The sequence below is a fragment of the Rhinolophus sinicus genome, chromosome 5 (genome assembly GCF_057876585.1).
Source record: "Rhinolophus sinicus isolate RSI-liver-muscle chromosome 5, RSI-T2T, whole genome shotgun sequence".
In the NCBI taxonomy this organism is placed as follows: Eukaryota; Metazoa; Chordata; class Mammalia; order Chiroptera; family Rhinolophidae; genus Rhinolophus; species Rhinolophus sinicus.
Window position 1 is genome coordinate 81,487,768 of NC_142505.1, and position 22,380 is coordinate 81,510,147.

The window sequence follows — 22,380 nt, forward strand, 5'->3', positions numbered from 1 at the left end:
AGCTCAGTGCTCCTAACACCAAAGGCTGCCGGTTCGATTCCCACATGGGCCGGGCCAGTGCTAGATGGCTCAGTTGGTTGGAGCGTGCGAGCGCGGGCTTTCAACCACAAGGTTGCGGGTTCCACTCCTCGACCCCTGCAAGAGATGGTGGGATGTGCCCCCTGCAACTAACAACAGCAACTGGACCTGGAGCTGAGCTGCACCTTCCACAACTAAGATGGAAAGGACAACAACTTGACTTGGAAAAGTCCTGGAAGTACACACTGTTCCCCAATAAAGTCCTGTTCCCCTTAAAAAAAAGAAAAGAAAAGAAAACGCCCACTTTAAAAAAAAAAAAGAAGGCTGGGTCTTGAAGAAGGCACTTGCACTCTGAGATGAGGGACATGATCAGGGACATCTATTAGGTGGTTTTGGAAGACCAGACAGACTGCTCTGGAAGATGGGCAAGGAAAGGTGGGGTGCATCTTGCAGTCCAAGGGCATAGGGCTAAGGTCTGGAGATACTCAGAGATGTGATAGTACTGTGAAGTTAGAGGTATCAGGTTGAGAGTGTGAGTGCTAGAGCACTGTAGGGGGTAAATGGATTGAAAAGGGGTACTATGAATTATGGGGCTACTTAGGAATAGAGTCCAGGGTCAAGAACACTGGACAAGATTTAAGAAACTGGGACCTCTTGGAAGTGTCTGGTACCTCAACAACCTTTCTCATCATCCTCTGAAACCTCACTTCCCGTTTCTTTTCTAGATGACTCATTTATTCCTAGATCAGTAAAAAAAAAAAAAATGATTCAGCGTTGCAGTCTTCTCAGATATTGTCATACAAATGTACCTTTCCACTCATTAACACTTCTGGATGAATTTTTCTATGACTAGCACCAGGACTAATTTAGAACTCCAAATCTTAACGTTTAGAACACTTCTGTGCCAGTTTTTGTTTAAGCACACCAACCATTCAACAAAAATATTCCTACTGTCAAATTCAATCTCTGTGTTTGGTAAAAGAGGAAGGCGTGGGCTCAAAGGGTTCAGGATGGCAGTGTCAGGAGAAAGTAACCAGCAGGAAGAGTGAGAGCAACTGGGAAGAAAATAAGGGAAGGGCAACTGGGATCTCTGAGGCAGTTCTCAAAGGTAAGGAGGTAGGTGTAGAAAGAAGTTCATAGAAAGAAGTTCAAAGAAGTGAGAAAGGACATCCACAAATCCAGGCGGAGACACTACTGAGCAAAGCCTGTTTTCCAGCAGATTCAAATAGAATTAAGTATTACTAGCTTGGCTCTGGGAAATTGTGTGCAGGAACTAGGCCAAAGGGGCCTGCCATGATTCTTTTGTTCACTAAACATTTTACCAAGAGCCAGCCTCAGATCTCTGTGAGTTTTCTCTACTTACCCTTAGAAATACTTGTTGAACTGTAGTGAATTTTTGCTGATGGTACTGAGGTTTGCTGTGTGCCCTATATGACTGAGATGCTGCCCCATCCAGCCCTAGAAGAAATACACTGAGTAAATGAGCCCTTTGTCCAACTGGGCCTCTGTACCTGAACTGGTTTACTGGTTGTCCTCCCATAAGATGCGGGGGAGAAGTGAGAGGACACACTACAGCAACCACCCTAACCCCACCACCTGTCCCTGCTTTGGAGTTATGTAGTCCTGTGTTAGAATAGGGAGGAAGCTGTCTTGTAAATGGCCACTATCCTGTTGTCTAGACATCAAGGAAGAGAGAAGGCTGCACTCTGATTTCCTGTCAGGTGGAGTCTGGTATTTGCATAAATAGTAGGATCCTCCAGCAGAACTCCCTCTCATATATTTTGCTAGAGAGCAGAATTAACATTAAGTGAATTCATCCTGGACCCCCTTCCCAAAGGCTAGTTATTCAGCAACTGGGCAATGAACATGGCTAATGTGGGACTGCAGTGTCAGTTTCAGGGTAAAAGCCTTTCGATTTCATGTTAATACCAGTTTACCCCCTCTCCCTCACATATAAATACCGATGAGCAACAGCTCATATTTGCAGGACATTGTCCAGAGTCAGGGGAAGTTTGTGGCCTTATAATGGAGACGCCAGCTGTTACCTAGAATGAAACTCATATCTTGACCTAATTAGTCCAGTGTGATAAGCAACTGAGCTAAGTGCCCCTGGCAGTCAGAATAACAACTGAAACAGAATCCGGTATTTCAAGACATTGTTATGTCATCTGGACAGTTCTAGCCCAATGATGGCGTTTTGTACTGGAACTGGCTAGGAAGTCATGTGCTTTTTTGCAGTGTGCCTTAAGTAATACATATCTGAACTATTTTTTAGAAATGCCATAGCATTGCTGCCATAGGTTAGGTACTACAGGAAACAGACTCTAAGACTCAGATTTGAAGCTTTATTGGTGAGTGTTCCTGGGAATAACAACTGTGAGGCAAAGGGAAGCAGGATTGGGGCAGAGGGAGAAACTGAGGCAAGACATCCAGATCTTCATCCCCACCAACCAGTCATCAACCAGCTATGACCCCTCAGCTGCCAACACTCCCAGCAGCTGGGAAACAGGTGCCTTGATCCTGAAGTGGGACTCCCCGTTTTCTGCTACAATTGTCAAGTAGCACTTTTACTTCTCAAGTATCTCCACATTTACTATACCATTTTACCTACCAAGCAGCCTGTGAGGTAGACAGGGCCAGGTAGGGCTCATTCTTCCCTTTATTCACGTTAACACACAGGGAAAGCTAAGTCCAGAGAATGTAAAAGACTTGCCCAGAGTCACCTAAGATTTGTCTCTGGCTCCCACCCAAAACGATCTTTACTTAAAAGATTGTGTTCTTTTTTCCTACATCTAGAGTTTACAGAACTGTAGAATATAAGAACCAGAAAAGACAGTGAAGGCATGTAGTCCAGCCACCTCTCTAAAAGTAAGAAAACGGGCTCAGAAGTGGGGGGTGATTTCGCCAAAATCAAGCTGCGAGTCTGTGACAGAGCTCAGCTTTGTGATTAGATTTCCTGCACTCAGGAGCCAGTGCTCATGGCCTCAGATGTGCTGGGTACAATGTACCACATAGGAGCTACAGATATGAGCAGGTCATATGCCCTGCCCTAGAGGATTTTAAAATCCAGTGGGTTTCTTCAGTCCATTCAAGGAGAGAATGAAACTTTCTTTTCTTTTTTTTACTGGAAATGGTGTTTAATCATAATTAAGTAGTTCATATGCGCAGCCTCCATGGTTAAGCCGTCATTGAGGTCCTTGGGCTCCAGGCCGCTAGCCAAGCCTCCTGGTGGTCAAGCCCCCCAGAGCCCCCCAGTGCAGTTTCAGCTGAGGCTGGGCCGAGAGAATGAAACTTTTTGTTCTAGGCATTCTCTCCTATATCACCTTGCAGAGTCTAAATCCAGAAGAAAATAGCATATAGTGTGTCAGAATGGGTAATCTGTGTTCTAAACTGCCCACTAGCAGATGCTTATAAAGTTAAACACTCCATGCAGACATACACAGATGACTCTTCCATTGAGTCTCCCCAGCCAAGATTCATTTCCAAACCAGTGTCATTGGAGAGATTACTAAGAAACAGATAACTGCTTTCTTTTCTACCTTCTCTTCAGATGACTTTATATTAGGTTAGTGCAAAAGTAATTGCAGTTTTTTTCAATTATTTTTAACCTTTTAAACCGCAATTACTTTTGCACCAACCTAATAGTACTTGTAATCCTTTATTCTTTTTCTAGGATGCACGGATAATGGCTGCGTGGGGTAAAGTGAGCGGGTTTTTGGTTTATGAAGTCACAGACCAATCCTCGCTCCAGACCTTCCCAGTGTTATTCCCACAGCTAGGCCCACAGTGAGGCATGTCTACCCTGGGGCAGGCAGAGGACGTTTGCCCTTAGAGTCTTCAGCTCTCACCACTGGAGTTTCCTATCAGAATGCATTGTGCTTCCTGTTCTCACTCTCCAGATTTAAAACTTCTTTACTGGTGACAGTTGGTCACTCTTTACAGCTCCTTTTCTCTCCCCTCTATTGGAGTGGTTAGTCAGTCACCTATTCCCTACTTAATAAACCAGGTAAACCAAGACAGACCTGACAAAAATTCCTCCCCACCTCCCAGGTCTCTCAGAGTTCCCCAAAGGGGCAGAAATTTGCATGCATGCCTTGCTACAAAAGGAGGCCCCACGCTGCTAGAACACTGTTAAGAAATGCACATAGGACCATAGACCTTAAAGGAAATGAGACTGCCAGCCAGAAAATAATTTTAATGCAAAGTAGAAAGGACCAATCCACCTTGTCATTTTCCTTACTCTTGCTCTGTAGACTTCTCTTTCCTGCGACTTTGAGAAGATGGGAGGAGCAGGCCATGTTTCTAGAGTGGCTGTCCATATGGGAAAGAGTCTCTCATATTGGTAGTTTGCTCCCAGATCTGGAGGAATGTTAGTGTTCTTTAGATCTGGGAGTAGATGTAGTAGATGTGAAACAATAAAATAATTTATATGTGGTCCATCGCCTCTACGGATCCCATCGCCTTCCTCCTTACAGTCACAGGGCAGCTGTGTCATCCTCGGACTCATGCGGATCCAAGGTTGCTTTTAAAGAACCTGCAAAATAAATACATAATGAGGAAGGGTGAACCTCTTGGGAATGGTAGATAGACTAGGGAAGAGAAATGCCTGGGTCTTTGAAAGTATCTCCTTTCTGGTTAAAGAACAAAAAAGAGCCTGAAGGGAGGAGGAGGGAGAAAGGGAGGAAGAAACCAGGAAAAATGTACCTTCTCTGCTGAAGGGCATCCTTTGCTGTTATTCATGTTGATATTCTTCATGGAGATGAGGGTGATGCTGTCTTTCTCTCCATTGGCTGTGGAGCAGCTAGGAGTAGGAAGGGAATGTGGGTTATGGAGAGGAGACGTGAGAGGGCAATTTGGGGGGGGGGGGCTAAAGAACTGTGGGGAGGGGTTGTTGAACTTTAGACCTTTGTTTCAATAAACTTATATTTTGGTGGTGGACCATACTGAAATGAGAGTGTGCTTTGAGGTCCAAAAGACTTGTATTTAAATCTTCATTTTACTACCTACTACTTGTGTGATCTTGACCAGGTTACAACATCTCTTAAGTCTCAAGTTTTAAATGTATAAAATGTAGTACTACCTGCCTTGAAGAATTGCTCTAAGAATTTGAGATAACATTACAAAGTATCTACCACAGGGCTTGACACATAGAAGGTATTCAATAAGTGGTTCCTTAAATAAGTATCTTCTTATTTAAGGGGTGTATTAGAATCTGAATTCCTACACTTTTCATGAGGGATTGGGGCTGAAGAGTTCCAGTCCATTTCCGGTCACCTGATTGCTTTCTTTCAGGTCCGCCCCTGTCCTGCCCACTCACAACCTTGGCCTCAGTGGAGGCTGTCAGGATTCTGTGTGTGTGTGTGTGTGTGTGTGTGTGTGTGTGTGTGTAGAAGGCATGAAGTGTTGGTTCCATGTCGGAGTGGGGGACTGAGAGGTTAGATAGATGATTTCCACTTACACTTCTGACAGTCTTACCTTTCAGATAGCCCTGAACTCCCAGGTTTCTGGGGATCTGTAAAATTCCAAAGGCACAGATTGGGAGTCACATGGTGTACCTCGGAAGCTCAACTTGCCCCTCAAAGCCCACCCAGGTGGACCCTCCCATTTTACCTAGCGGTGCTGATGTGCCATTCCTTCCCTCAACTCCAGGCTAAGTGTCAGTCCTAGAATCTAGCTCTGGGTCCCTCAGCAAAGAGGGGCAAAGGGGAACCCCGGGGCTCAGGCCTGTACCTTCAGATTCCTTGTTCTTCTGACACTTAAACCTTAGGCTGACCACACTGACCAGGATGATCACCACGACCACCAGGATGACGATGAAGCTGATGACACCTGAACAGGGGAAAGGATGGCGTGAACGGGAGGCAGAGGAAGGGACAAAAGGGGCTAAGAGGAGTTCACATTCTACTCCCAGCTAAGTGCCAGGCTCCAGAGCAAAGTGAATTCCCCTTCTCTGCTGAATGAATGAGCTCTTAGCCTGCTGCCCTGGCCAGAGCAGGCTTCACAGCCCTGCCCAGTCCTCCCACGAGAACATGGAACCCAGTAGAGCCCAGAAGAACTGACTGAGAGTCAGTTCTTTCCCACCAGAGTCTTCTTCATCAGCGAATCCCTCCTAGAACAAATGGATGAGATTTGAATTTCTTTTCCTGGACCCAGAGCCCAAGTCAGCTCAGGGGTGGGATCCGCTGCCATACCCTACCTTCTTCACCCTCTTACCAAATGCAGCCACCGTGAGCACCGTCTCTGATGTAGGGCTGGGCAGGATGGTTGAGTCTTCTTTTGTCCTCAGGCTCATGGTGGCTGATTTGGGAGTAACATTTTGAGAGGTGTCTAAAATGGAGTGGAGGTGGGTGCATCAGTGAAGGAACCAACACAGCCTATCAGAGACAGCTAGTTCCCCTCCTTCTTCCCCAGGTAAAGGACAGCAGACAGAGCTCATGCCCTACAGAAAAGGCTTCTTCCCTGCCCCTCCTGCCAGATCCCATGAGGATGGGTGTTGGAAGTGGGTAATGTGGGATCACATGGCTAACATTGCTGGTTGTTCATGTTACTACTAGTTCCAGAGTTTTCCAGAAAGTTTAGGATGCTACCCTCATTATGCTCTTCCCACCAAACCCTTGGAGCCCAGAGGAAAGGAATTTAGGGTACAGAGATAGGGAGCCAGACTAAGCGAGGTAGAGCCATCTGTGTTTTGCCAAGGATCGAAGTGAGAGAAGGGAGGACACCAAATGTTTGTCCTCAGTCACTGATCTAACGAGCCAGGCTGCCAGCTAAAGGGCACAAGTTTCTGGCCCTCTTAAAGAGTGGTATGGTCACCAATCTCTTCTCCTTTTCAGCTCGTACTACAGGCTTGCGTGCTGTTCCATTTTGTTGTCCTCACCGGCCCCCCCCCCCTTCCCAAATAAGTCTGGGAGTGTAAAAAATATCTCAGAGCCAAGGGGTAGGATGAGAGAAAGGGTCAGGTTGTTCTTCGTTGTGAGCATAGACAGGACATACCCCCTCCTGTGCTGCCACTGCCACTGCTGCTGCCGCTGCTTGGGACACCTGTGCCTGTGTCATGAAACAGCAGGGCCAAGATGGAGAGTATCCACCCCTGCCCAGCTCTCCTCCCATGATGCTGGGTGAAGGCCAGCCTGTCCTGAGAAGTGTGTAGCCCTTTCCCCACCTTTTCTGCCTTCCTTTCCATCATTTTGGGTTCTACTTAAACCTCCCCTTCTTGCTTGATGCCTTTGTCAGTCCCAAGTCGAGACTCGACCTTCACTGTGACCAGGCCCAAATCCCTGTCTCTGCTCTCTACTAAACCTCTTATTCTCTCCCAAACCAGGGTGCCGCTGATGTGGATCCTGGCCTTAAGACCCCTCATTGTCGGTGTGGGGACAGAGTCCCAGAGTGCAGTTTCCAGGTTCTCGGCCTCACATGGAAATGTGCTGGCTCAGGTAGTAGATGGTCATCAGCTGTGACTAGTTGGCCATCAGCTGTTATCGGTTAGCCATTAGCCGCTGATATAACTGCTGTGGCTGAGCTAGCAAGCACGGGTTGTGGATTGCGTATTGCAGAGAGGAGGATTGCAGTTAGCAAGTGAGATTGGTTGACAGAGAAGCAGACGGCAGGCTGCGGATTGTGTGGCTCCTGCTTCCTGTGTCTCCAAACCAGCCGCCATTGAGAATATTATAGTAGTATGACTCCCCTGTCTATGGCTCTGTGGGTGTTCCTTTTTGGCCTGAACGTGTCCTGTGTTCTTATGTGGGAAGTGGGACCAGAGACCCCGCATGACACCCTGCGTGACAGAAGGGCAGGACCTGGGTCCCCTGAAGAGAGGAAGAAGGAACCCAGCCAGACACGACCCAGTGTATTTCACCACCAGCCCCAGGTACTCACCAAGTGCTGATGTGTGCTGTTGTGGCTGGAACTGAGTCAGGTCCAGCAAGGACGGGGTGTGGTCATCCATGACGCGTGACCTCGGTGACGCGGGTGTGCTGGCTACTATGGGGACCTGTGAGGCCTTCTCTGGAACAGCTATGGATTAGGAAGCATGTGTCGGCCTGCTTAGGGCCTCAGCCGGCATGTACCAGGGAGGGCTCTTTTAGTCCCAAATTGTCCTTTTCATTACTACTTGTAATTCCAGAAGAAGCCGTCCTCTCTTTCACCTCTGGGCCTTTACCTGTGCAGTTCCCTCTGCTTGGAATACATCCTACCACCATCCACCCCACAGTTGTCATCTGGTTAACTCCTTGTTGGGGCCTCAGCTTTGGGTCTCACTACTCTGGGATGTCCTCCCTGGTCCCCAAGTCTGAAGTGGCTGACATTTGTCTGAGCTCCCACAGCACCTTACGCGTCTACCTATCACAGCCCTCTCACCCTGCTTTGTAATTGTCAAGGTGAGGTCCTATTTACTTGTCTATATTCTCCTTTCGAGCAGAAACTGTGTCTGTTTCCTCACTGGGCCCTCCTTGGATGGCATTTGTAGTCTGAGTGGCAGAGTACCTGGGGTCCTGGCGCTAGATGGAGGGCTTGGGCTACTTGGCTCTGAGGAAGGGCTGTCTCCTGCAAGGACAGAGACAGAGGGGGAGTTGGAGGTGGGGCAGGTTTGGTGACACCACACTTCCCGCACATATGAGAACCCTTGGGCTCTAAGGAAATCTGAAGGGCTGGGCAGGGGGCGGGGTGGCAGGCAGGGACTGGCCCATTGGCAACCACACTTACTCACCTGTGTTGGGAGAAGTTGGCTCTGTGGTCAGACTTAGACTGAAGGATCCTGAAACATATCATCTGAGGCTGAGGGTCTGCTGCCTCCTATTGCTCTTCCTCCCTCTCCTTCCCTATAGCTGATGTTTTCTAGTCTTTCTTCCTACCCCACCCCCCACCATCAACCATTCATTTCTCTCCTCTTTCAAGGCATGGTAGACTGGGCCAAGCTGAAAAAGGTCCTTAGATGAGCTCAGCTTTAGATGTCCTGAGAGCTCTGCCCCAGCCCTAATCACCTGAGATCAGTACAAAACAAGCCTAGAGCTCCTCTTACCCTCCTTAAGAGACCTAAATGCTGGAGGAGGCCCTGTGTGTTTGGTCTTACCTTGAGGGCTAGGGGTCTGGAGTGTGGGTTGGCAGTTGTGGCCTGCAAGAGAAGGCGAAACACTCAGACTAGCTCGGTGAGTCTACTGCCCAGCGCAGAGGCAACAGAAGAACCCGAGCCTTACGGTTTTCCAAGCCTCCTGTGCCAACAAAGAACTCAAGGGGCTGGCTTCCTCTGAGACTGTGACTGAATAGCACCACCACCACCACCTCACGATTCAGTGTCCCAGAGTCCTTTCCTGTTTTTTCAATCCCACATGGGTTTTATAGCAACCTGATACAAGGACAGTGGAATGTTCTTTCGAACTAGTGATATGTCCAAGGACAGAACTTGTCAAGTGACCTGTCAAGTCTACACAAGGACTCCAGGTCTCTGGACTAACGTTGTCACCACACTACCATTGAGCCATCCATTTTTCCCTGTGAATATTGTCATCCTGGTCCTGCCCCAAGGGAATGCGGTAGAAAGATATGGTGAATAAGATGGAGATAGGGGTCAGGGTTGGCATCTGGGCTATCTCTCTGCCCTCCTCCAGCTGGAGATAGGGGCCTACACAAGAAGCGAGTTCTGAGGTACATACAGGAGGCAGGGACGCTCTAGAACGAGTTACCAATTTATTCTCACAGGCAGAGGCTACTCAGAAATGCTCATTGTTGGCCAAACCCAGGGAGAAGTCAGTTACTAGAAGACTGCAGTGAGGAGCCCTCATTAGATTTTTTGTAAGTACGTGTGTATGCGTACCAGCCCCTATGCAGATGTGTGTGTGTATTTGTATGCCCATATACTGTATGTGTCCCCTGTGTGTGTGGGACCTCAAAGGTCAGGTTGTGTTTGCTCATTTTCCACAATGAAATCATTCTTGAAACCTGTGAACAATGTGGAAGGAAAACAAGGCGGGGAAGTGGAGCCGCCCAGCTGGGTTCCCGTCCCTCCACTCTAGCGGGGACTACAGCCACTGCTCTGGTCCTCCTGCTCCCTGGGCCCCTCATCATTAGGGAAGCACCAAGCCCAGGTCTGGGTAAACAGAGGCGGCTGGGGGCCAGGCACCCGCCCAGCCTGTGGCAGCCAACTGGTCTGTTTATTTTCCTTAGCCACTGTCTTCCTCCGTGGGGCTATCACTTGGATAGTACGGAATTAATTGTTTCTAAGCCCAAGCTTGCCCAAACCCTGATTTTCCAGGAAAACCCCATTCCCTGGATGGGTGGAGTTAAGGGGAGTTAAAACTTATAGGGGGCCCCAGGTTAGAGAGAACTCTTTCCAGCTGGGGAATGACCCTTTCAATTCAAGTTATATTCTGAAAACTTCTGTCAATCATTGATTGAGGACATCTAACATACCGGCTAAGCTCTATGAGGTTATATAACTTCAATTTTTAGTGGGAAGGCACAGCACTGCCTTCCCTCATTTATCTAGAAACAAAACTAGTAAACTAGTGTCTTGAAAGGAGTTCCAAAGTCACAAGCTCAAGTCCTAGTAGCCTGCTCTTTGTCTCCTGCCCCCTTCCCCGACCAGAACTTTTTGTCACCAGTATATTTCTCTGTGAGTAGAGGAGGGATGCAGGGAGCATGTGTTTTCTACAGACCAGGTGCGTCTGACCACTGGACACGCAGACATTCGAAGAACACAGCCACTGGGATTTCTTATTTTCCTGTCGCCCCTCCCTAACCCCTACCTGCTTCATTTCCGTCTAGCCTTTTTCTCCTCCCCCTACACCACTACCACCTTGTTTTCCTCAGCAGCATAGTTTAGTAATTAAAATCATGGATTTTGGAGTCTGATAGGCTTGAGTTCAAGTCCTGACTCTATCACTTACTGACCTGGACCTTTGTTTTCTCTTCTTTAAAATGCAAGTGATTTTAGTACCACGTACGTGGTTGTGAGGAAAAGAAAACGCAGTGCCTGATAGATAGTCTGTGCTCAATAAATGCTATACAATTTTGCCCCATTCTGTCAAATCCTCCAAGTCTCAAGTCTGCATTGATTTTGTGTATCTGCAGTCAAGTCCCTTTGTGGGTGTAAACATCCTCAAAAGGATTCCTCAGTCCACCAAAATTAAGGAGATAGTAAGAGCTCTGAGATATTGGAATGAGGGGTTAGGAAACTCAAGCAGTGTGCGTGGCTTAGGTAGAATTTACACAGGTCATTACCAGCCCTGGCACTTGCCTGGAACATGACAGTGGGTAAAGAAGCTGGGAAAAGCCTAGGCCTGAAAATGTGACACGAGTCTTACCTTTTAATCTCGGCCATTTCTGCAGTTTCTACAACAGCCTAGTCCCCCAGCCCCAGATCAAATGTGTGCCTCTATCCTCAGGAAAGGGGAGGTGGGGGTGGGCTGGGCTTTTATAGAACTGTCTGACCCCTCCAGGAGACAGACTTCTGGCAATCAGGCGCTCTCACCCACTACCAAAAATGGGCCATCCTCCCTCCCGATCTGAGCACTCTTGCACTCTCTCGTGCTGCTTTGAGCCACAGGTTCATGAATCTTCCACAGAGGACTCCAGGGGGGTGAGTTGGGGGCAGGGCAAGGATGATCGAAGGGAAGTTGCTGCCCTGTGAGTCAGAATCTCCTGGATTTCTCATGGTTCCCAGCAACTGTTCCCTAATTAGAGGACCCCTTAGGAGCTGCTTCTCAGCTTCTCAGCTAGCACAGCCCAGTCTGAGAGGTGTGGTTTCCATGTGTCACCTCTGGAACTCATCTCTTTTAGGGCCTTGGGTAAGGATGCTGTGTACATCCTCTTTGTATCTAACCTGAATCCCTCTTGCTGTGATTTGAGCTTCAAGTCAGTCTTTGGAATTCCCAGGTTGTTACTCCCATGTGAAAGAAGAAAAAAACGATCACCTGTAAAGCCCAAGGTGCAGACAATTTTGTGCTAGAACACCCTGGAAGGAGCTTCCGGGACTCAATCTTATTACCAAGACAGTCACTTTCCACATTTCTGGAGGCCAGCCTCTATGGGAGCCCCACTTCACCCTGGAAATTTTCCCACAAGAAAAGTTTAGCCTATTTTACCCTGGCCTGGTGATGACCACCTCCCAATCCAACTGATCCCCTTCATGGAAAGGCTCCGGAATTTCCCTTGGACGCAGCCCTGAATGGCGAGCGTATGTGGTGTGTGTCCCAAAGAAGGGACAGGCCCAGGACTGCCAGTCGGGGAGAGGAACTGCTGAAGGGGAGTAGCCAGTGCCTCTTACCTTGGAGCAGGAGGAAACTGAGAATCGCCCAGCACAGCTGCGTCGCTCCCACAGTCCCCATGTCAGCTGGGTCTGTGACGGGCAGACAGCTGCTCCGTGAAGGCTCTGTCCATAGTAGAGAAGAGAGAGGGAGTGCTAGGGCGGGGAGGGGGTGGGGTCTGGCTCTCCAGGAGCTTCCTGTCAAAGAATAGAAGGAAACAGATTGGGACTGGCTCCAGGGGCCCTGTTCAGCCGGACAGCCCAGATGAGGATGTAAGGCTGAAACATCAGCGACTGCGCCCAGGGTTGGGGGTGGGGGGTGGGGCTCCACATGGCTGGGCCACTGTGGTCTCCTCCAGGGCCTATGCACTAAGACCATTGATGGCAACCTCGCCCCTGCCCCCTATCTTCCCCTCCAAAGGGTCCATCAGATCCCTCCACACAGCAACCAGAGATTTTCCTGGACTGTAACTCTAGTCCCTCCCCATACTGTTTTAGACCATGATTGAGCCCTAAAGCTCAGCCCACCAGCCGCCCATGCTCTGTAGGCTCTGAATTCTCCACATTCCTCTTCCTCCTCAGGGCTCCCAATGCAAATGGGACTCCCAGCATCTTACATTATTGTTATTCTTAATAGAAAAACAAGAGGACCACATTCCAAGCATCCCGCCCGTCCCCCAACATTGGAGTCAGGCAGTCCTTCTGCTCCAGCAGCACCTCTCCCACAGTACGCTCTCCTGCAGACACAGGTAAGCACTGTCACTTTTTCAGTATCCCTAGGACCTGGCACAGTGCTTGACATAGAGCAGGTCCTCGGCACATATTTACTGAACTAAACTCAAAAGATTTAAGAACAGAGAAATGTTACACACAATCCTCTTTAATATAATTATTATCATTCTTGTAGATTTCCTTCCACCCTGTAATAATATGCATATATATACATATACATATATATGCAATCATTTTATGATTGGTATCCTTTTCTCGGATTTTATTTTTTAATAAATATTGTATTTTGAAGCAATCACAAATATACAGAAAATTTGGAAGTATATTACACAGAGCTTTCTTTCCTTGAACCATTTGAGAGTAAATTGCCAACAGAATGCCCCATCACCCCCAAATACTTTAGTGTGTATTTCCTACAAATAAGGACAGTCTCTTACATAATCACAATACAGCCATCAAAATTAGGAAATTAATATTAATATAGTAATACCATCTAATTCCATTCAAATTTTGACAATTGTCCCAATAACGTCCTTTATAGCAAAAGGGTCCAGTCTAGAATTACTCATTGCATGTGTCTTTAGTCTTCTTCAATCTGGGACAGTTCCTCAGTCTTTTCTTGACTTTCATGACCTTGACATTTGTAAAGGTTACAGTCCAGTTATTTTGTAGAGTCTCCCCCATTTGGGTTTGTCAGACATTTCCTTATGATTAGATTTAGGTCATACATCTTTTCCAGGAATGTCACATAAGCAATGCTCTGTCCCTTTCTTTGCATTCTGTCAACTGGCGCATGATTTTGATTTGTTCCATTGCTGAGGATGTTCACTTGATCACGTGCTTAAACGGATGCTAATGTATTAGTTTCCTGTGGCTGCACACAAATTACCAGAAACTGCTGATGTAAAACAACAGAGGTGTAGTCTCTCACAGTTCTAGAGGCCAGAAGTCAAAATCAAGGTATTGCATGCTCCCTCTGAAGGCTCTAGGGGAACAGCCATGCCTTGCCTCTTCCAGCTACTGGTGGCTGTTGGGCATTTCTTGGCTTCCTTAGCTTGTAGCTGTATCCCTTCAATCTCTGTCTCTGTCTTCATATCTCCTGCTCCTCTGAGTGTCTCTTCCAAGGACACTTGTCATTGAATCTAGTGCCCAGATGGATAACCCAGGATGACCTCCTCATCCCAAGATCCTTAACTTAGTTACATCAGCAAAGACTCTTTTTCCAAGTAAGGTAACATTCACACAGGTTCTCAGGATTAAGATGTCGACCTATCTTTTTGGAGACCACCATTCAGCCACTATAACCAGCCTTTTCCATTTTATAGTTACTCTTTTTCCCTTTGTAATTAATAAGTATTTTGTGGGGAGATGCTTTGGAACTATGTGAATATTACATGTAACAATCATTTTATTTTGATGCTCAAGTCACCCTCATTTTAGTCACTGGGAGCCCCTTCAGGCTGGCTTCTGTGTTCACTTGACATGTCTCCATCATTCTTTGAGCACTTCCTTACTTTCTGGTATAACGAGATGTTCCAGGTTCATCTTGTGCTTTACCTGCTCCAGCCCTGGAATCAGCTATTTTTCCAAGGACCCTAGTTCCTGTTAGTGGCAAATAGTATTTAGAAACTGAGGTCTAAGTGGTGGGTGTGCTCATTGCTACAAGGGGGTGGCTACTCCAAGGCCCTTCTCTGAAATCTGGCTCCTATTGTCCTAATTTAATCACTCCCCTTGTAACCAAGTTCCCACCTCTGCTGCCACCCTCGCCTCACAGAAGCCTTCCACCCCCCACTCAGGCTCAGGCCCTCCATGCTGGGCCACCCCTCCAACATATGGATGCCTTCCTCCCCCCTCACTTGGGCTCCGACCCCCTGCATTTGGGCCACTGTGGCTCCCCCCAACCCCACAGGCACATTGCTCACCTTGTTCTGCCTTACTTTTAGGACCGAATTATTCCAGAAGGGAAAGGGAGGAGAAGAAGAAACCTTCCTCCTTACTTTCAAATCATAAGCATTTTCTGGTGGCTCACAGATTCACAGTGATCATTTTTCATGGCAGCTTATGTACTAGTCTGTAGTCTGTTTAATCATCTTTCTGTTTTGAACATTTAAGCTGCTTCCAGTTTTTCCTTTTATGACTGATTCTGCCGTGAATAGCTATAGGCCTATCATATTGTAGTTTTAGCCATTCTAATAGGTGTGTGGCTTTTCTTTTTTTTCTTTTTTATTGGGGAATATTGGGGAACAGTGTGTTTTTCCAGGACCCATCAGCTCCATGTCAAGTCACTGTTTTCAATCTAATTGTGGAGGGTGCAGCTCACTGACCAATGTGGGAATTGAATCGGCGACCCTGGTGTTATGAGCACCGTGCTCTAACCACTGGGCAAACTGGCCACCCCGTGTTGTTTTTAACAGCTTTATTGACATATAATTCACATTCTGCTATAGGCTGAAGGTTTGTGTCCCCTCAAAATGCATACATTGAAGTCCTAACTCCCAAGGTGATGGTGTTAGGAAGTGGAGCCTTTGGGAGGTGATTAGGTGATGAAGGCAAAGCCCTCATGATTGGAATTAGGGCCCTTATAACAGAGGTGCCAGAGAGCTAGCTAGTCTGTCCTGCCATGTGAGGACACAGTGAGAAGGTACTACCTGTGAACCAGGAAGTGAGCTCTCATCAGACACCAGATCTGCTGGTGTCTTGATGTTGGACTTCCCAGCCTCCAGAACTGTGAGAAATGAATTTCTGTTGTTTATAAGCCACCCAGTTTATGGTAGTAATATAGCAACCCAAGTAGACTAAGACACATACTGTACAATTTATCCATTCAAAGTGTACAATTTGGGGCTGCCCCGGTGGTTCAGGTGGTTAGAGCTCCGTGCTCCTAACTCCAAAAGCTGCCGGTTTGATTCCCACGTGGGCCAGTGGGTTCTCAACCACAAGGTTGCCAGTTCAATTCCTGGAGTCCCGCAAGGGATGGTGGGCAGTGCCCCCTGCAACTAGAAAATGGCAACTGGACCTGGAACTGAGCTATGCCCTCCACAACTAAGATTGAAAGGACAACAACTTAACTTGGAAAAAAGTCCTAGAAGTGCACACTGTTCCCCAATAAAGTCCTGTTCCCCTTCACCAATAAAAAAAAAAATCTTAAAAAAAAGTGTACCATTCAATGGCGTTTAGTATATTCAGAGACTTGTGTAGCCATCACCACAATACTTTTAGAACATTTTCTTACCCCACAAACGTAACGCACACCCCGTACATACCTATAGCTTGTAATAAGAAGGCTGGAAATAGCGTGTGGCTGAGATGGGCAGCTCTTGCTCTGGGCTTACTCCAGTGACCCAAAGCTTAAGATGAGCCCCAGAAGTCAGCCAGCTCTCAGACTTCCTCATCATGGCAACTTCCCGCTGACCTGTTCAGAATGTCCCCACAACTCCTCCTTCAGCTCCCTCGGCAGACTCCTAAGCCTGGCTGCCTTCAGTGGGGACAGAGGGAGGGAAGAAGGGCCGCTCCTTGCCCTACTTTGGCCGACAGGGCCACTTCCACCTCCCCTGGGGAGTTGGAAAAGAGAAGTGACTCCAGTGTCTAGAACGGAGTCAGGGGCCTCCCGCTCGGAGGGATGATGGTAGGGAGGACTTCAGTCTTTTCATCTTTGGTCCTAGTGCTCAAAGCTTGAAAGCCAAGACTTTTCTTCTCTGTGAAAGAAAAGCATGTTCTTAATCATTTTAGCCCCCGAACCCATCTAAGAGGCTCCATGACAACAAAACGCCAAAAAGAGACAGAGGAAGAGAGTCCTCCACATCCCGAGCTGCTTCTCCATGGCTCAGAAGTGCCCTCCCCACAGGTGAAGGATTCTCCTTACCTGCTGCAGGACTAAGGACAGGATAGGGTAGGGTGGGGCTTGTCCAGGTTCCAGTTCTATTCAGCAAACTCTTGTCCAGCATCTGCATGTGATACCAGGCACGGTGATAGACTCTGGGACACACAGAGGATTGCCCTGAGGAGGTTCACAGGCTAGGAAGAAAAATGAGCCCCTACACACCTGTAACATAAGACAAAGTATGACAGATGTCAGGAGTGAGGTAAGAAACATACTGCTACAGAGTTTAAGGAAAAGAGAAATCTATTTCAGTGTTAAATCTATTTCAGGGCTAAAGAATACATTCCTGCAGGAAGTGATGCTTAAACTATGCCATAAAAGATGGTTAATGTTTAGATTGTAGGAATGGGGGAAGGGCAGTTCACAACAGTGAGCATGGAGATGGGAAAGTGAGGGAAGGCTGATGATAGTGTGGTCCCAGAAATTCCGCCCCCTTATCCTTTCTGAAGCCCTTTTGGAGATAGATCCAGGATTAACGAGGGAGGCAAAAGGAAGAACTAACCATCAGAAAGATCAGAAACTGGGTTTTTGGACTCGGGGACTGGAGTCCGAGTGGTGGTGTCTGTGAGAACAATGGGACATGTGTCTTGAAGAGGCAGGAGGCAAACAGTAGTGGCTGAAGCTCTGGACGATGGCAGAATCCAGATTCCCTCTGGCTGAGGTCTAACTGGTCCAAGGTGGGAGGTGGAGAATGACCGGAGACTTTGATCACATTGGGAGGGCCCAGCCTCCTAGCTGACTTCAAGGCCAGCAGCCACTGTCTCACTCCAGTGACCTGGCCTTAAATGAACTTGGAGGTCTGAATGGGGTTCCTGAATGTCAGGGTGTAGAGCAGCTTGGCTGAGAGCAAAAGAATCAAGAACAAGACTGGGAGAGGGAGTTGCTGGAGGTCTCCTGATCTCCGGACTGGAATGGAGGGTAATGCATGCACAACAAAGGACAGAATGAGGGATGGCTGATCCCATGGAGACAGTTGGGACCAAAAATTGTCCTTTATAAATTATCTCCAGAGAGAGGAGAGACTGGTGAGCACTTTTTGTGACTTGGACACATTAAAGTACACACATTCTCAAATGAAGTTATATTCAGACAAATGCAAAGAGACATACAGAATTCATATTTGTGAAAATCAAAGAACAACAACCCCAAAGAGAAAAGAATGCCTTGCATGGGAATGGTAAACATCAAATTCAACAAGATGATTATCCCTGAGTTGGGAAGGAGGGGAGAGATCAGAAATGGGGCTTCTATTTTATTTGCAATATTTCGGTTCTTAAAATTTTTTGAAATAAATGTGACAGGCTCTTAAAATGGACAGAGCTGGTAGTTGGGCCAGAGAGATTTAGTATATTATATATACTCTACACTTTACAGTGTGTTTGAGATACTGCATTTAAAAAAAAAAAAAATCAAAGGACTGTACTTCAGGAAATCAGTTGGGGCGGGGAGTCAGCATGTCCTGGTGGGGGGCAGGCCAGGGTGGGGACAATGACCAAATGTCTGGGACCAGGTGAAGGAGGGGGGGACAGGCAGACCCAGGCTGCTGAAGCTGGCAGGGGGCATGAAAGGAAGTGCCAAGGAGTAAGATCAAGATATTACCAGAATTGGCCCCAGGGTAGTCCTGATGTTCAAGGAAGTGAAAGCCCGGGAGAGAGCAATGAGGGTAGGGTGTGTGTGCAGAGGGTGTGTGCCCCGTGAGCTCCACAGACGTGGCAGCTCCGGGTAGGGACCGAGCTGGGCCGGCAGGCTCTCCCTTGCCCTTGCTGGCCACCAGTCCTGAGGGAGTCTTGCGCTGCCACCCGTGGGACAATGCACCAGGTAGACTCTCCACTCACCCCCTCCTGCCAAGCTGGCCTGACTCCCTGCAGGGGCCCCTGACCTTTCACCACCTTCTGCTTCCCTTTTCTTTTCCACATCCGGAGCTGCTTCTCCACTCCCTGCCCTGGAGGTCTGTGGTCTGGGCCCCAGAGAGCCTCAGACTTGTCAGGTGGCAGGGGTAAGGGGCTTTCCACATGTGAAAGGACACGTGTTGAGGATGGCATGGGGTGGACAGTGTGACTGAGAGACTAAAGGGAGTCGATTTGTTCTGAGCAACCTTTCCTACCCCAAGTGCCTACCCATAGGCAGGGCCAAGCTGAGGGCTTAGAGTTAGAGGAAGGGCTCCACCCCAGAGGGTCTGCTTCTGATGGTCCATCTGGGTGCAATGAGGCTAGGGAGAAAAAGTTTCCTGAGCCGGTGATGACCTTGCCAGCTCTGAGGTTTATTGTTTGGAGGTTTGCTACCTTCACAGCAACCCCTCTAACCCCACACTTCTTAGCAGGGTGGAGACAGACAGAGGTAGGAATCCTGACCTCCAGTTTTAGGCAGAAGAACACTGGGACGACCCTGAAAGAGGTAGACACTGCCATGACATCTCCTCAATTCATCCTGGGCAAAGCCAGGGATCCACAGTGGGCATCCCCTCCCTTCCGGGCCCCCGAGCCTAATCCTGAGACCTGGGGAGATGTTGCAGATAAGGTATCCCCCTTGCCTCACTCCAAGCTTCTGGGGTTCCTGTCTCCTCTTCCTCCCCCAGGGTACCACCCCTCCGCCTTCCATGTGAGTAGTGGGAACCTAGGATCCTGAACACAATGACTTGCTTTACCCAGGACTTGAAGAAGCCGCTGCTTGCTCACTGCCTACTGCCTAGGATGTGGGACAGCGGCCCATAGTGTGCTAAGAGTCCCGATGCAGGACACAGGGTCTATTTAGAAGTTTTGATGGAGACCTAGGAAGAGAGGGCGGTGGGAGGGGATTTGCAAGGCCAAACTCTATAGGCCAGGCTGTAAGGAAGTCCCTTTCTGAACAACTTTGCCTCCTTACCTCTGTTTCTTTTTTCTCTGTCTCTATCTCTCCATATCTGTCTTCACTACTGTTTCATTATCTCTTTTCTTCCCCTTTTTCTTTCTCTTTGTCTCTGTATCCTCCATCTGTCTTTTTCTGTTCCTTTTCTCTGTTGCTATGTGTATCTATCTGTGTTTATCTCTCTCTCTCCGTGTCATTACTCTGTCTTTATCTTTGTCTCTGCTCCTCTCTGCCTCTGAGACTCTCTGTCTCTCTTTCAGGTCCCTTTGGGTGTCTATCTCTCTCTATTTTGGTCTTTTTCTGTATGTAAATGCCCATGTCACCTTCTGTCTCTGCCTCTCCCCTCCCAGGCTGGCCACTATTCCTGGCTTTTTCCAGCTGTGAACGGCTCAGCGGAGCAGGAGACCCGGAGGGTGCTGGGCAGGGCCTGGGACCCACCTCCAGGGGTTGGGCTGCCCCTGCTCACTGTCATCGTAGCTGTCTTTGTCCTGCTGGCAGTATGTATTGTATTGGTGGTCCACTTTGGGCCAAGGCTACACCGGGGACATGCCACTCTCCCCACAGAGCCTCCAGCCCCAAAGCTGGAGGACGGCATCTACCTCATCCAATGGCGAGTGCTGGGCCCCCAGGACAGTCAGGAAGACACCCAGCAGGGCCCTCCCGTCCCTGGTTCCTGTCTTGTGCCAGATGGGCCTGGGCTCAGCATCGATGAAGTCACATATCTTTAAGAGGGAGACTCTGGAGAGTTGGCCTGAGCTGGCTCAGAACAAGAACCTGGACAGAGAATTAGGACAAAAGCAAACTGGGGCCTGGGTATCAGAGCTTTGGAAGTGCGCACATGGACTAAGCTGGAGCTGCCCTCTCAACAGAATATAGAGAAAGCCCTGTGGTGGACAGGAGAAATAAAAGAAGCTTGAGGGCCCTGCCCAGCCACACGCTGCTGTGAGCATTCCCAGGGCCCAAGCCCGTCCTTGCAAAGCTACTCGCTCTTCTTCAGGGACCACCAGACCCCTGCACAACGTCGTTGGAGTCCCTACCCCTCTTTCCACCCCTAATCTCCTCTCCTTTGGGTGCCAAGGTAAGTTCAGCTTGAAAATTCCACCGTGCACCCTACCCTCGTGCAGGGATGTCAGGGGCTCCCTGTTGAGGCCCCATGGCCCCCAGGTCCTCTGAGGCCAACCAGGAAGAACCAAGGCAAAAAAAGCAGGACTCTGCCTTCCCTGGGACTCAGGAAAGGCAGGAAAATCTGTTGCCCTTCACTGATTGGCGGATATCCCTTTGGTTGTCAGGGCCAATTATAGCTCCCCCAATTGTTTGGAATGGTCCCCACTATCTTGGGGGCAACACTCTGCCTTGCCTTCCCATGGTGGGGTGGGGTTCATCTGTGGGCCTGCAGATAGTATACCATTCACTCCTCATAAGACCTTGGGGAGAGGAGCCACTGTGACCCCCATTTTAGAGTTGGGAATATCAAGACACTCAGGTGGACACATGTACTAAGTGGGGAGCAGAATATGAACCGGGGCCGTCAAACGCCACAGTCTGAGCACCATGTTGGGGGCTGGATAGGTGGGGAAAGTCGTGTTGGGGAGACCCTTTATTCTGGGCTGGTTTCTAGATATAGGAGTGGTGTGATGGAGGGTCCTCAGGCCTTGGGGACAGAAGAGCTGGGACAGCTGGGGAGAGGAGGGCACTGTTTCCCCCTTCACTCTGTTGGCTCCATCATCCTTAGGTTCCTTCCGGCAAATGTGTGTCTGTGTGTGGAGCTTTTCTCCACTTTTCTGAGTACAGTCGTGCTGTACTCAGAAATGCATATTGAACATTTGTGATAACAAAGATGGAAGGCAGGGAGCAAGTCCTGGGTGGAACTGGTAGAAATGGCTGCCTCCCCTCCCAGATGGGGGCAATTTTGCCACCACAGTGCTGTTTCAGTGGCTCAGTTCTAACAGTAATGGCGTGAGGTATGGCAGGTGGCTGGCTGTGTTGTCCAAGGTTCCCCAGGGTATGTCCCACTTCCTCACACAAACCCTTTCCCCCCCTTATCCCTCTTCAGGCGCTCTCATCCAGGGACATTTATTCAGTGACCTTTGAGCAGCCCCTTGCCAAGGATGCAGCTGTGTGTACCCCTTATGGCATCTGTGCGCTCCCTTAGGCAGCCCCTGGTCCCTCCCCAGCCCTCAAGCCTCCCACTGGAGACAGGGCACTGAAAGGGCAGGTGAAGTGAGGGGTGCTGCCCAGCTCTCTGCCCTCATCAGCCCACATTGAAATGATATCCATCCACTGCCCTGTATTAGGATGAGGAGAGGGTGTAAGAAAGTATGTCTACGCAAGCCAATTTGGACATCGAAGATGATAAATGCCAATTGCTGTATCAGTCCGAGTCCAGGTGGAAAAAGATGGCACATTCAAGTGTGTAATCTGAGGCATGTTTAAAAAGGGGACCATTTAGAAAGGGCAGGTGTAAGGAAGCTGCAAGTGAGAATTACTACTCTAGGGTGAGCATCGGTGGGTAGCCAATACCACTGCTGGGCCTGAAGGGGGAAGGGGAAGAAGCAGTTCAGGGAACCTAGAGAGAGACAGAGTTCCTGAGAGGGTTTGGTCAAGAGATGCAGAGAGCCAACAATGACTTGACACCACGGAAAGGACTGGGGGAATAAATACTTCAACC

At 48.6% G+C, this 22,380-nt stretch overlaps 2 protein-coding genes across 6 annotated transcripts; one reads left to right on the forward strand and one right to left on the reverse strand.

Annotated features, from left to right (window-relative positions):
• Positions 1 to 4,193: 4,193 nt before the first annotated feature.
• Positions 4,194 to 16,960, reverse strand: ECSCR (endothelial cell surface expressed chemotaxis and apoptosis regulator). 5 transcript variants are annotated; one of them, XM_019740411.3, is made up of 12 exons: positions 16,851 to 16,960; positions 16,252 to 16,683; positions 12,278 to 12,454; positions 9,086 to 9,127; positions 8,723 to 8,770; positions 8,500 to 8,559; positions 7,894 to 8,031; positions 6,232 to 6,345; positions 5,749 to 5,847; positions 5,494 to 5,530; positions 4,723 to 4,819; positions 4,194 to 4,552 (listed from the first exon to the last, which is right to left on the reverse strand). In XM_019740411.3, exons 3-12 carry the CDS (start codon positions 12,336 to 12,338, stop codon positions 4,544 to 4,546), a joined length of 705 nt encoding a protein of 234 aa, XP_019595970.2. In that variant the 5' UTR covers positions 12,339 to 12,454; positions 16,252 to 16,683; positions 16,851 to 16,960; the 3' UTR covers positions 4,194 to 4,543. The 5 variants fall into 5 exon arrangements, with proteins under 5 accessions (XP_019595970.2, XP_019595966.3, XP_019595967.3 ...); XM_019740407.3 differs by lacking the exons at positions 16,252 to 16,683; positions 16,851 to 16,960 and having other exon boundaries at positions 12,278 to 12,700; XM_019740408.3 differs by lacking the exons at positions 8,500 to 8,559; positions 16,252 to 16,683; positions 16,851 to 16,960 and having other exon boundaries at positions 12,278 to 12,706.
• Positions 16,961 to 17,531: 571 nt separating this feature from the next.
• Positions 17,532 to 22,318, forward strand: SMIM33 (small integral membrane protein 33). The gene is made up of 2 exons (XM_074313612.2): positions 17,532 to 18,686; positions 20,063 to 22,318. The coding sequence occupies exons 1-2, from the start codon at positions 18,678 to 18,680 to the stop codon at positions 20,438 to 20,440; spliced, it is 387 nt and encodes a 128-aa protein (XP_074169713.1). The 5' UTR covers positions 17,532 to 18,677; the 3' UTR covers positions 20,441 to 22,318.
• Positions 22,319 to 22,380: the final 62 nt, after the last annotated feature.